The 13937-nt window shown below is 47.3% G+C and overlaps 1 protein-coding gene across 1 annotated transcript in view; it reads right to left on the bottom strand.

Annotated features, from left to right (window-relative positions):
• The window catches only part of MPP1 (MAGUK p55 scaffold protein 1), a 44419-nt gene extending 32442 nt beyond the window's left edge, over positions 1–11977 (bottom strand). Inside the window, exons 1-2 of the mRNA XM_088466987.1 lie at positions 11520–11977; positions 11151–11279 (exon numbers count right to left, since the gene is read on the bottom strand). Of these exons, the coding sequence (XP_088323113.1) occupies positions 11151–11279; positions 11520–11639 (249 nt within the window). The 5' untranslated portion in view covers positions 11640–11977. The remainder of the gene's footprint in view (positions 1–11150; positions 11280–11519) is intronic.
• Positions 11978–13937: the final 1960 nt, after the last annotated feature.

Below are 13937 nucleotides of genomic sequence, written 5' to 3'. Positions count from 1 at the left end.
TCTCAACTCTCCGCTATTGCTTCTTTCTATTCTTTTGGTCGTTACCTTCCTCATATCAAAAGGTTTCACAACACATAATTAAATCCTTAATACTGAAACCAGCAGCATTTCAAAGGAATCTGACGAGGGGAGAAATGTGTTCCAGCGATTGTAGCTCAGCAGTTTAGCCTGTAAATGATCAATCTTTGGGATCCATTTAGCCAAGAAAAATATGGGTCTCCATAGCAACAAAAGGCTTCATCCTGAAGCGCTTTCATGGGCAGGTAAGCTCTATACTCACTTTACCCGTGTGTACACAAAACATTCTAGTGTTTGCTACCAATGTCACAATAAACGATCATGTACAAGCTGCAGAAATTAAAAATAAACATCTTTTCCTTTAACTGCACCATACATATCCATTTCACAGTTTTGACTATTTGAGATGTGCACCCCAGCCTAGTAGAAGTCGTCCTCCCCTTTCTGTGGTAGGCATACTGGATGTTCAGAGATTCCTGCAGTCAGTCCCAGACGGACTGAAACAGTAGTTTAGCTTTTCCCTTAATACCCCCTTTCAGATCTAAAATCCCAGCTTCAACCCAGGTCGGACCTAGGACACAGAGCCCGGGTTGAAGCCGGGATACCCCTTTCACACGATTATTCCCGGGTCATCCCCCTTCACAGCAAACCCAGGTCTTGCAGTGACCTGGGTCTTTTGGCATTCAGTGAGCTCTTGAAGATTCTCTCATCTCCAAGCGCCATTGTCCCCGGCCAATCAGCTTGTTTAAGGCATGACCTGCGTCTAAAAGACCCGGGTAGCACCTTTCACACTAGAGCCGGCCCTTTTACCCAGGTTGCAAGTCCCAGGAAAAATCCTGCTAGCTAGCAGGGTCGCGGGTCCAGGACTGACAACTCGGGTAGCACCCATGGGTTGATGCGCGTTCACGTGCAAAAACCCAGGATTTTGGCTCAAGTCCGAAAGGGGTATTACTGACATTATCTGGCATAAGAACAGATCTTAAGACATAGCCATTACCCTCTATATTCACTTGGCAAAGGGGATCCTCCTGTCCAAAAGGTTAAAAAGATAAGATCTCTTTAATCTTAAGCAGTGACTCACCTAATTTAATATCCATACAAACAGATGAATAGTATGGGTGACCAAATTATGCATTCTGTCAAGCTGGCTGTATTGCAAAATATCCTAAGTACAGCTGAAGGGCAATGCAAAAGATTAGCTTCATCAGATTTGTCGGCCTTTCAAACCACATTCTCCTGGTAGGAGAGTTACTCCACAGAGACCCAGTTTTAGGGATTTTCTAGATCACAGGTTCTCAAACTCGGTCCTCAGGACCCCAAACAGGGCATATTTTCCAGGTCTCCTCACAGAATCACAAGTGAAATAATTACATCACCTGTAGATCTTAAAATGTGTCAGTGAGTAATGAATATACCTGTGCACCTGCTGGGAGACCTGGAAAATGTGAACTGTGCGGCGTCCTGAGAACAGAGTTTGAGAACCACTGTTCTAGATGGTATCAATTACCAAGTGTTATTGCACGGATGATCCTCAGAGTCTTCATCTTTTAGGCAGGCATAACCGTGCCATAGGATCCCCACTTCATATTTGATGATTGCCCAATCCTGCTCCCCTTCTTGGAAAGTTTGCCTTGAATAGGGTAATCATGGGATGGTATAACCCTAACAACTCAGCTGTTTGGCTCCTGAATTTGATTATTATCTCATATCCGGCTATAAGTAAATCACTGCTTAAGCATTTCAATAATGCTACTAAATAAGTCATTCCTGTTCACTTCCCTACCCAGACAGAAGGTTTTGCTAGATTAGATCAATATATGGACATTTTCTGTTGGGTGCTGATAAGTGAGGATTTGTCTACAGTCTGGGGACACTGGTTGGAATTCAAGGAATCAAATTATTGCCTGCACTTAAATTGGAGTTTGCACTCTCGTGTGTACATGCTTATTCAGTTTATTTAGATTCCTCGATCACCAGCTTCTCAGTCTTGTCTCAGATGAGGGCCGGCTCTTTGCCTCGTCATACTTCGTCTCAGGTTATATGTCAAAACTTATTTACTGTGGCTCTGATCTCCATGGCTATACAGACTTTAGAAGCAGATTTGTTGTTTAGTGTAATGCTACAATTTCAGTCTAATTTTTCTCAGACACTTATTTGTGAAAAAGATATGGTAAGAACTTACCCTTGTTTTATCTCGATTTCTACGAAGTCCATAGGGTTCCACAGGATACCTTTGGGTATTTGATTACATCAGGCATCAGACAGAGTTAAATTTTCATCCTCCCAGGATGTACTGGGGTCACTCTCCTATACCCTGCCCCAAGGCATCTCAGTATCGTAACAAGCAATAGGCCGGAGGAGGAGAACAAAGAAGAAAGTCTGGAACACACAAGAATCACATTCTCACCAAAAGGAGACGGAAAAACCAGTGACCAGATCAAAGCCCATCTGCAGTACAGGTGTGACAGTCCTGTGGAACCCTATGGACTTCTTAGAAATAGAGATAACATGGTAAGAACTTACCAATCTCTTATTTTCTACATCAGGGTCCATAGGGTATCCACAGAATACCTTGGGGATGTCCCAATGCAGTATCCTTTAAGGGTGGGGACGCTCCTGTGCTGGAAGGAGAATCCACCGCCCGAAGGAAGCATCCTGAGAGGCAAAGGTATCAAATGCATAATACCTCACAAAAGGTATGGACAGAAGTCCACGTGGCTGCCTTGCACAGCTGAACTGCAGAGGCACCACGGCAAGCTGCCCATGAAGGACCCACAAACAGAGTAGAGTGAGCTTTAAGAGGATGGTACAGACAGACACTCATGAATATAAGCCTCAGAAATTGCCATGCGAATCAATCCTGCCAAGGTTTGCTTAGTGGCAGGCCAACCCTTCTTTTGGAAACCATAAATGATAGTTAGATTTCCTAAATGACCTGGTACGGTCAACAAATCCTAAAAGCCCGTACCACATCCAAGGAGGCCTCACCAGCAGATAGGTCTGGGGAAATAAAAGCCGGTACTATAATTTACTCATTGATGTGGAAACTAGATACCACCTTAGGTAGGAACCCAGGGCGAGTGCGCAGCACTGCCCTGTCCCTATGAAAAATTAGGAATGTGGGGCAACATGAAAGAGCCAAAATCTGACTCTCCTGGCCAAGGCAATGGCTAGAAGAAACAGTCTTAGCTGTGAGCAATTTAAATCCACTGAGCCCAGTGGTTCAAATGGTGGTCCTTGGAGAGCGCCAAGGACCACAGCCAAGTCCCAAGTAGCGACAGGTGGAACAAAGGGAGGCTGTATGCACAGTACACCTTGCATAAAAGTGTGGACATCAGGAAGTGTAGCAATCCTACGCTGAAACCACAGAGGGCGGAAATCTGCACCTTCAGTGAAGCAAGGAGACTACCTTGATCTAAGCCCGCTTGTAGGAAAGCCAAAATCCTGGAGGATCATAGCCTCTAGGTTGGTACCATTCAAAGAAAGTATGCCACTCAGGTAAATTCTTGCAGAAGCCAGCTTCCGAGCATGGTGTTAACAGAGCTGGAAAAACCCTTGAACCTCAAGAGGGCAGTCTCAACAGCCACGCCGTCAAAGACACAACCCAGGACTGGGTGATGGGAAGGACCTTGACACAACAGGTCCGGATGTAGAGGCAACCGCATCGGAGCGTCTATGGATAGGCTCCTGAGATCTGACCAGTGCCGTCTGGGCCACGCTGGAGCCATCAGCAGGAGCGTGCCGCCTTCTTGCTTGAAACTGCGGATCACTCGAGGAAGAAGGGAGAAGGTATGCAAACTGGAAGGTCCACCGGACCAACAGAGCGTCTACCAGAAGCGCCTCTGTCTCGTTCTTGACCCGCACACAGGAAGCTTGTTGTGTCGGGAGGCCATGAGGTCCATCTCTGGAAAGCCCCACTTGTTCACCAATAGCTGAAACACCTCCTGGTGAAGAAACCACTCTCCTGGATGCACGTCTTGATGGCTGAGAAAGTCTGCTTCCCAGTTGAGGACACCTGGTATGAAAACTGGCGAGATGGCAGGGAGATTGCCTTCCACCCACGCTAGAATGCGAGACACATCTATCAGGGCCGTCTGACTGCGGGTTCCTCCTTGGCGGTTTATGTAAGCCACCATGGTGGCATAGCCCGTGCAGGTGCAGTCGGACATTCCGTGGACATGTCTTGCTTGTTGGAGAGCTTTGAATACTGCCCTTAGTTCCAAGATGTTGATTGGAAGCGCAGATTCTGCTGGCGTGCACCTTACCTGGAAGAAATGTGGACCAGAAACTGCTCCCCATCCTCGAAGACTGGAGTCCGTCGTCAGAGGGACCCAGTCTGCAATCCAAAAGGGGCGCCCCCTGTTCAGGTGAGTAGCCTGCAGCCACCAGGCTAACGACAGACATACCTCTGGTGACAGCACCATTGTCTGTCTTTATCCGGTGGGGCAACCCATTCCATCTGGAGGGGATCAACTTCTGCAGAGGTCTGGAGTGAAACTGGGCAAACTCCACCATGTCGAACATAGACACCATGGAACCCAGTAACCTCATCGCCAAGTGAATAGACACCCGGCGACTCTGCAGGCAACCGCATACTTTTGCCTGTAATGCAGAGATCTTTTTCTCAGTCACAAAGATCCTCTGATGTTGGGAGTCCAAGAGGGCGATATGGAGGATCCTCTGATGGCACCAGTGATGACTTTTTCCAGTTTATCAGCCAGCCGTGAGCCTGCAACACAGATTCAATTGCAGATGGCGCTGAAGGATCTCTGGAGACCATGCCAACAGCAGAAGGTCATCCATATAGGGCAACAAGCGGATCCCCTGCATCCGCAGGTGGGCTGCCATGACTGCAGTAAACACTCGAGACGCTGTGGCCAGACCAAAGGGCAATGCCTGAAATTGGAAGTGTTGGTCTCCTACTGCAAACCTGAGGAAACGCTGGTGTTGAGACAATGGGAATATGCAGGTAAGCATCCTGAATATCTAGCGACACCATAAAATCTCCCGGCTTTATTGCCAAAATGATGGAACACAGGGTCTCCATCCTGGACAGAGGAACCCTCAAGAATTTGTTGAGTGATTTGAGGTTGAGCCTATAAGACCCATTGGGTTTCTGTACTCAAAAAAGATTGGAGTAATACCCCGATCCTCTCTGGGACAATGGGACTGGCACTATAACTCCAACCTGGACGATAGAGTGGATCAACTTCCGTAATTCCTGGGCCTTGTCTTGGTCTGACTGCAGGCCCGTGGTGAAAAACCAGCTGGGAGGACTCCGCCGGAAGGAGAGGGCATACCTCTGAGAGACCACTTCTCTTACCCAAGTGTTCACTGTTGTGAGACCAGCACTGGGCGAACTGCAGAAGCCGGCCTCCAACTTTGGGGGCTTATAGTCAGACTTGGGAGTTGGACGTCTTGTACTCCAAGCCTGCTTCTTTGGCTTGGCAGATTTCTTGGCCCCTGCCTGTCTAGGAAAGGACTGCAGTTTGAACTTACCCTGGGAACTATAGGGCCGTAAGGACGAAGTACCAGACCCTGATGGGACTGTCGCCAATAGCAGACTTAGCTGCTGCCAGAGTGGCCACAATTTTGTCCAGATCAGGGCCAAACAGGACCTGTCCATTAAAGGACAAGCATTCCAATCCTTTTTGGAATCTGCGTCTGCTTTCCAAGAATGCAACCAGAGGGTATAGTCATCTGTAATAACCAAGGCCGCACGGACTGCCTGTATAATCCCAGATATATATATATATATATATATATATATATATATATATATATATATATATATATATATATATATATTAGACTTGGACTCCACCTCCTTAGTACGAGGGAGCTCCTGGTCTGAGGTCAAAAAACTCCCCGTCAGACATTGTCATCCTCATCATAAGCAGCCTTTAATGTCTCAGACAGCTCATTATCAGGCCGCAATGATGGCTCCCCCTGTAAAACATTAGTCAGGTGCTGTACCGTATTGGGCAATGAGTTTACCCACGCAGGTTCCTGGGAGACCTGGGGGGGGGGCGAAAGTGGGAGACACTGGGGTACCATCAGCTGTCTAGGGAACCCCTGCATGGGTGATGACCCTACCGACTGCTGCGATAACCCCATTTGGGGAAAAGCAGGGGGCGTCGCCAGCTGGCCCACAAGGGTTGTAAGTGCCTTAGCAAAACAAGCCCAGGGCGGTTCCTGCACAGGCGCAGTTTCAGAAATCGGGCGTGAAGCTATAATATGCCCGACAAATCTTCAGTGTGCCCTTCACCCTCCGATATTGGTACAGTACATGCGGTACACGTTCGCTGGAGAGGAAATCACGTTCACTCTCAGACATGGTGTATTCGACTCCCCTCAGACAATATTTTTACTGTGAGGCAATGATTACCCTGCAACACCGCACGGGCTTTTGCAGAAGAACAGGGATAGTAAAATGGCTGACAGTCAGAAGTGAAAGTACAGGCAGACAGTGCTAGCATTAAGTCACATACAATGCAGAAATAACTCCCTGCACTATCAGCAGTGAAATAAACTACGCAGACCCTGGTAGGAAACAGTGCAGCATACTCTGACCTTACTTTGGAGGAGAGTTATGCGGGGGAACCTGGACCGCGATGCCACCTGTATCAGCTTCCAACAGAGTTTGTTCCTCGGCGGCCATTTTCTAATGAAGTGTGCAGAGAGAAGGCGGGCCCGGGGGAGGAGCACTGACAGCCCGCCAGACCGCAGTGGAGAGGCACTGTGCAGCGGGGGAGGCGCCAGCTGTTAAAAGACAGGGAAGGCGCGCTCCACTGGCATGCTATTAACCCCTGGGACGCCGCGCTGTACTGCTCATGCTGCGGCCTGCTGTCCCTGGTGGTCTAGTGGAAGCGCAGGTTAATACCTGGCTCCACATGCAGCCTGTCCCCAGGGAGCCCCCTGCTTTGAGACCTATATGACTTACCGGCGGGTACCCTCCGTAGGACCCCGCCACTTACCTGCCCACTTGAATCTGGCCAGTCCAGGTAATCCGGTGTCACTGCCAGCTGTGACCCCAGATACCTACCAGCGTTCTGGTCGGGCGGGGTGGAGCCACAGCATGGACATCAGTACTGACTGTCCATGGCTGTACAGCTCATTTGTGCAGCCACAGCTGTTTGTAGAAAACTTCAGGGGCCACTCTGCTTGCAAGTGATCCGACTCCTGGCCAGACACCAACGAAACTGAGATGCCTTGGCTCGGGGGCGGGATATAGGAGAGGGACCCCAGTGCATCCTGGGAGGATGAAAATGTAACTCTGGTGTCCGATGCCTGACATCATTACCCCAAGGTATCCTGTGAATATACCCTATGGACCCTGATGTAGAAAGTTAAGAGAGTTTTTTCCTGATATGTTGATTGCCTGAGTCTGCAGCAATAAAAACATATTGCAAAATAAAATGTCTGAAGAAACCTGCACAAAAATATAAGGTAGAATTGCCCTAGTGGGAGCATAGAAGTCGATGCAAGATACAAGTTACAGGAAATTCGCTAATATGCTCAAATTGACCATATTTGATATTTAAATAACCATAAACCATGTACGCTGGGAGATATCAGATTACATTTTATAGATCTAACTATGTATTGCAACACCAGATTACAAATGTCAAAGGTGCAATTTAATGTCTGCCAAACGGTGTAATTTTATATGTGCTTGCTCTCTTACAAAGTTACAGAAATCAATGTTCTATTTAGAACATTATGAAGGTCAGACTTCACTTGAAGTTTAATATTTGTGTTGTGTCTTAACCATCATCTGAAAAAAGTATGTTGACCTTCCATTCTAAAACAGATTACATCTAAATTGGTGGCAGCTAAAAGCAGCATTTTGTTACACTTGACAATATCCACTAACATTTTCATTACTTGTATGACATTCTGTAAAGCTGTTCCTGTATTCATAACATCCTCATCCAACGCCCTATAGCAGGCATGTCAAACTCAATACCAACCGGGCCAAATATTCAAGGTCTAAGTGTGTGGGCCTCAAGGATAAAAAGGGAAAAAAAAAAAAAAAAAAAAAGAAGGTCTTCTATGCAATTTTTAAAGGTTTGTTAATAAAAACAAATGCAGTGCCCCCCCCCCTGTAGTAGTGCCCCTTATGCAATGCCCCCTGAAGCTGTGCTCATTATGCAACACCCCCTGTATTAGAGCCTCAGCCCCTTATGAAATGCCCCAGTAGTGCTCATTATGCAGTGCCTCCAGTAATGCCCCTAATGGTGCCCCCCGTAATGCCCATTATACTGTGCCTCCTCCCAGTGTAGAACAGGCCTCACTGCAGTACTTACCTCTCTTCACACTGGCCACCGCTCCCGCCTAGACGCTGCAGCTAACTGGATCCAGCAGGTGCAGGCTCCTCTCATCGCGGCTGACATGACATCACCCGCGCACTGCATCACTGGGAACGCTGGCCTCTGAAGCGATCAGAGGCTTCTTTAGTCTGATCGCTTCAGAGACCAGCGTTCCCAGTTTTAAATACAGTAAACACTGCCCAATCGGAGCTGAGCTGTAGGTCTATCATGTTATATGGTATCACTAATATTATACAAGTCATGCCAGTTGGGGATGTTGGGTTTTGCTTCTTTCACTTTTAGGTGGTGAGAAAATTCAGTTAGGGGCGAGCTGGCTCACCATGGGAGCAAGTCCAGCTAAATGCAGTACTTATAGTAGCACCGGACTTGCTGTTGGTTTGCAGTCCCGTAGGACTGTGTGCAAATTTCTGTGACTTCCCATTGCCCCCCTCATGACTAAGTGAAACACCCCATTAAAGAATAAAAGGCTAATAAAGATGTACTTTTATAGATCTGTTTATTAGGATTTTTCAAACATTGTCCATGAACAACGCAAGAAACAAACCAAAATGTTTGTTTTTTTTAAAAAGGAAAAGCAGCACAAATAAGTTTATAATCTGCAAGATGCATGAAAATGCTTATTTACCCACTTTGTAGTAGACTGGACAGGATGGGATGCTGGCACTCAGGATCCTGTCCCCCTCCCCCTGCAACCCGACCCTCCCCATAGTGTCTAACCCCAGCATGGTAGCATCTATGATGTTTAAAATTAGGGTGTACAGTCCAAACCCTCTTCCTACCAATCAAAAGGAGTCAGAATAGTAACCCAGAAGAAGAACAAATACCATTATATATAAGCTGCACTATACCACCAATCACTAGTGATGGTCTCACTAGTCTTAGTGACCTTTTCTACTTATTCACAGCCTCTTATTAGGTGGTGTTGTCCCAGCAGGACTTCAATGATAAAACACAGCTGATTAATTTAACATGGCTTTATTAACTTTACATAGCTCCAACATATGCCTTTGCACTTACAAATATTGGTTGCATGTGTACATACAGACTACATTCTTTAGAATCACAAATCGATCCATTATTAAATGCAGAATCTCCAAATTATTTAGGGGTCTATTTACTAAGCAGTGTTAGGAGAGAGTGAAAAGTGATAATGTGCCAGCCAATCAGCTCCCAACTGCCATCTCACAGGCAGTGTTTGAAATATGACAGATGGGAGCTGATTGGCTGGCCCCTTATCACTTTTCCCTCTGTCTCCTAACACTGCTTAGTAAATAGACCCCTTAGAGTTCCTTGAACATTTACTAAATGTTGGTGAAGACTATTTAAGAAGCATTGCATAGATACATGTAGCACCCGCAATACCTTTACCGCTGACTCCGGAGGGTGAAAGCAGCATATAGTACATGTTCAATCATTTTTCTCCATTATTTTTTGCTGTTGTTGAAAGCGGTTTCCTGTCCAATGCTAAAGTGAGAACCAGCAAAGCATGTGTATACAGGACTAGCTAGCGATGTAGCAAGACTTCTCACTGCTGCCTGCTGAGTATCACTATTTCTATTGCCACATATTAGCAAATAGACCATATAGCGTGCTGTATTAGACAATAAGTACAGTTTTCTAACTGCAGTGCTAAAATGCAATGATGCTTACAACGCTGACCAAAAGTCATCCACAACTAAATTCGTATATTTGGTCAGTCATCACCACACTTACACCAGCCCTATGCTAGGTGATATATGAAAAAAAAAAAAATCAAAGAACAGCACAATTTTTCCTGAACATTTCCTATGTGAAAACACTCCATTACAGCCCAGTTGCATCCCCTCAGTCACAAATTGAGATGCCCTCAGTTCTAGAGCATGAATAGTGCAAAGTCACCCAATTTATGTCCCACTAACAGACTTGCGTTCAACTCTGCATTGGCTCCAAAACGTACACACTATACCAAGCACAAAAACAGGCCACCAGTTATATACCATCATTCATCTCTAGATAAATGGAGTTTCACGATTTTACACAACCATTTAATTTCCTCCTTCTACAACTAAAAGTACACTTCTCTATTATACACAAACTTTAGCAGCTTATACAAAAAAAATTTTATTTTTTTTTATTTTTATTTTTTTAAGAACATTACAAGTTAATCCTGAAGACAGAACTGCAGACAGCAAGTCTGGTACATAAAGAACTGACAACAGAGAAATGACTGCAGAGTACTGCACAGCCTGCAACAGCAGCTCTGCTTCCTAACAAAGGATGTTTACAAGAGAAGATCTCAACATCGGTCATGGAACATTTAACACATACTGTTCTATATTTCACAATATGACCAGATGCCCATTAACCTACAGGTGTAGGATACATTTTTAGTCTAGTCTTAAGTGGAACTTTACTTTTCAGGGCTGGGTTAAGAGTTATAGGGCCCAAGGGCAACTAACTGGTGGGGGGCCCTGCTAGTCAAATTAATATGCTAGTAATGTCATTAAAAATGTAAATACTCCCCTAGTTCACATTATGCCACAGTGCCACCCTCCAGGCTGATGTAGCCATGTGTGGGGGCTCCTGGGTGACCATCCTGTCCACCCTGTTAATCTAGCACAGTCACTATTCTTTAACCTAAATATACTTCATTATTAACCTTCGCATTGTAAAATAATCTTAACCCTATAGTTACGCTCACCCTACTCCCATGTTACTCATAGGCCATTCTACAGCCCTGCATTCACAACACCCTGACACTCTCACATTTAAAGAGTGACCCCAAAATGATACTCCTACACCCGGATCCCTACTACTCACCATGGGCTCCTCCGTCTCTCGGTCAAACTGCACCAGCCGGACTTTCTTCTTTTCCTCGGGGCCCCCGGGAGCCGCGGATCCATTAACGTAGAATTCCTCGGTCATAGCCCCGGGAGCGGAGGTAAAAGCCTGGAAAATAGAGATTACAACGAAGAGTTTGCGGAGCAGCATGGGTTAATTACCCCCCCTAGAGTTATCTATTACGCTGCACTTCACACTCGCTGCTGATTCATCATTTCTTCAAACTGCAGACGATAAGACGGAGCAAAGACCGGCCTGCAGATGATCGCACCTCCCCTGTCCGGCAGAGCATTGCACCCTCTCGCATACGTTGTGTATAGCCGGGCAGACATCGGTCCCCCCCTTTACCTGCGCTGTAGCCCTGTTCTGCAGCAGAGTCTCCAGGTAGAGGTCGGAGAGTGCGGAGCGCATGCTGGGACCGTCACACGGATGGCTGCCCATCTCCGAGCGCTCCAACTTCAGCGTCATCCCCTCGCTCAGCAGCTCCCCGGCCGGGTCCTCCTGTCTTATGTAGCTCAGCCGCTTCCTTACAGCCTCTGTGCTGCTGCTGCACTCTCACCTATTTATCTCAATGGAAGAGGCTGAGTCAGGGAAGGAGCAGTGACAGGGAGAGACCTGCCCGGCCAGCACAATCCTCACACAGGGGCGTCGCACTGCCCAATGACATAGCCGTAGGGGCGAGTGATCAGCCGCCCTCTATGGGAGCGCTGTAGCTGGGTGTAGGTGCTGCAGCCGGACGGATGGGCAGTCGCCAGCTCACGCTCAGCCTGGCACAGTGGCCACCGGGAAGCGACAGGCGTAATCGCGCACCCTCCATTATTTATAGTGTGTTCTCCTGGGTCATGTGACGCCCAGTAACCGATCATGTGATGAGAGACTGGCTGCGGAGGAAGGGCTCACGTGACTGGGCGCAGGGGGAGGAGCCCTGTTGTTATTCATTCAGAATCATTTGCTGTAAGCACCACTACACTAGTCACGGTCCACACAGTAGGGACAATGGTTATGGGAGTCGGGGAGCAGCACTGGTCTTTGGGCCTGATTCACTACCGATTGCAATAGCGATTATGCACGCAGTCTCACTGCGATAGTATGCTTATCCATTGCAATCGCTATGCCGTTGCAGCGCAACATAAGGACTTTACCTTAGTCACATCAGTAATACTTAGACTGCGAAACCATCGGTACAATCGAGTACCATCGCAGCCTCACGCACACTTTCACAAGCTCTGACCTTACTCAGGAATTGCTAACTTCATTGCACGCTATGAGGCCTCAGGCTGCGCAGGGCACTGCAGTGGATAATTTATGCACGCCCACGCAACAGTGTTCAAGCGCACTGGCACGCCTGCATTTCTCCGACCACCCCACCCCCATCACCACCCACAAATGGCACTTCCTGTCAATCACTCTGCAATGGGTTTGCGTAGTCACTGCGATCTCAATCCCGATCGCAGTGGACGATTCGCGCACTGCACGCGCAGAACGCAACAGTCACAGTTGCGATAAGTAATGAATCAGGCCGTTTGTTGTGTAATCTCATTGTAGATGTGTCTATGTTATTTTTACTACACATACAGTACCTGAGATTTCTACATCTTATGGTGCATACACATGGTCAGATCTGTCAGATGAACGATTTTAAAACAATTTGAACAATTTCACACAGTATTAAAATGAATGGAATTGTCCAAATCTGACTGCAAACACATCAGATGTCAGACATCGTTACCTGACAAGCGGGAACGCGCATCGTTCATCGTTGCAGGCTCACATGTCAGATTTTCTTTCAAATATGAACGATTTTTAAAATACAGTAGTTATCGTTCAAATCTGACACAAAATCTGACCGTATGTATGCACCATTACCATATATGATTGATAGTATTTATTTAAAGTGTGTAGTATAGTTTAGTCAGTTTCTTATTCATTTGGAATCATAAAAGCCTTTTCAAACAGATGAAATTTAGGAGCTGATTGGTTAGAGCACCATTTTCATACGCAACGAGCAGTGGCATCTTTAGAGAGGAGGGGGCCCATGTGCATCCCCCGTCACAGGCCCCCTCCTCTCAACTCGGCGGCCGGCTGGCCGGCCACCGCAGAATCAGTAGACTCTAGAGTCTACTTCGCATGCGCAGATCGCCGGGGAAATGGCGCAGCCTCCATTCCCCCCCCAGAGGTCCCGCTGCCATTAGTGGCTGTTGGAATATTATTTTCCAACAGCCATCCGCTGTGCGTTTCTGACTGGTCGCACAGCCTGGAGTAGTCACGAAGATTTGCAGGTGGCTCTAATTATTTCACATGTGATTCTGTGAGAAGACCTGGAAAACATGCGCTCTAAGGGCCTGATTCAGACCCACTCGCGAGCGGCTGTCCGCTCGCAAGTGGGTCGATGTTATGGACTGAGCATGCGCACGACGGAGGGAGCTCCGTCGTGCGCATGCGCCAGACGCGACGAGCGAAGGAAAGTCCTTCGCTCGTGTCCGATCAAAGGGGGCGTGCTGTCAATGTTGATTGACAGCACGCCCCCTTTGGTGGGCGTGCCGGGGGCATGCCTCCCTGACGGGGGCGTTCCCACGGGAACGCCTCCCGTCAAAAGCCGGCCCACTGACATCACTAGTGATGTCAGTGGGAGTGATTTGGCTCTGATAGAGCCAAAATCACTCCGGAGCTTGCGGTTGAAAACCTCAACCGCAGGCTCCGGCTCGCAAATTCGATGGTCGCGATGGTCTCGACCATCGCGACCATCACAATGCACGCTCGTATAGC

The sequence above is a fragment of the Taudactylus pleione genome, unplaced genomic scaffold, assembly GCF_031769625.1.
Source record: "Taudactylus pleione unplaced genomic scaffold, aTauple2 ptg000009l, whole genome shotgun sequence".
NCBI classification, from domain to species: domain Eukaryota; kingdom Metazoa; phylum Chordata; class Amphibia; order Anura; family Myobatrachidae; genus Taudactylus; species Taudactylus pleione.
This window is presented reverse-complemented; position numbering and strand designations above follow the sequence as displayed.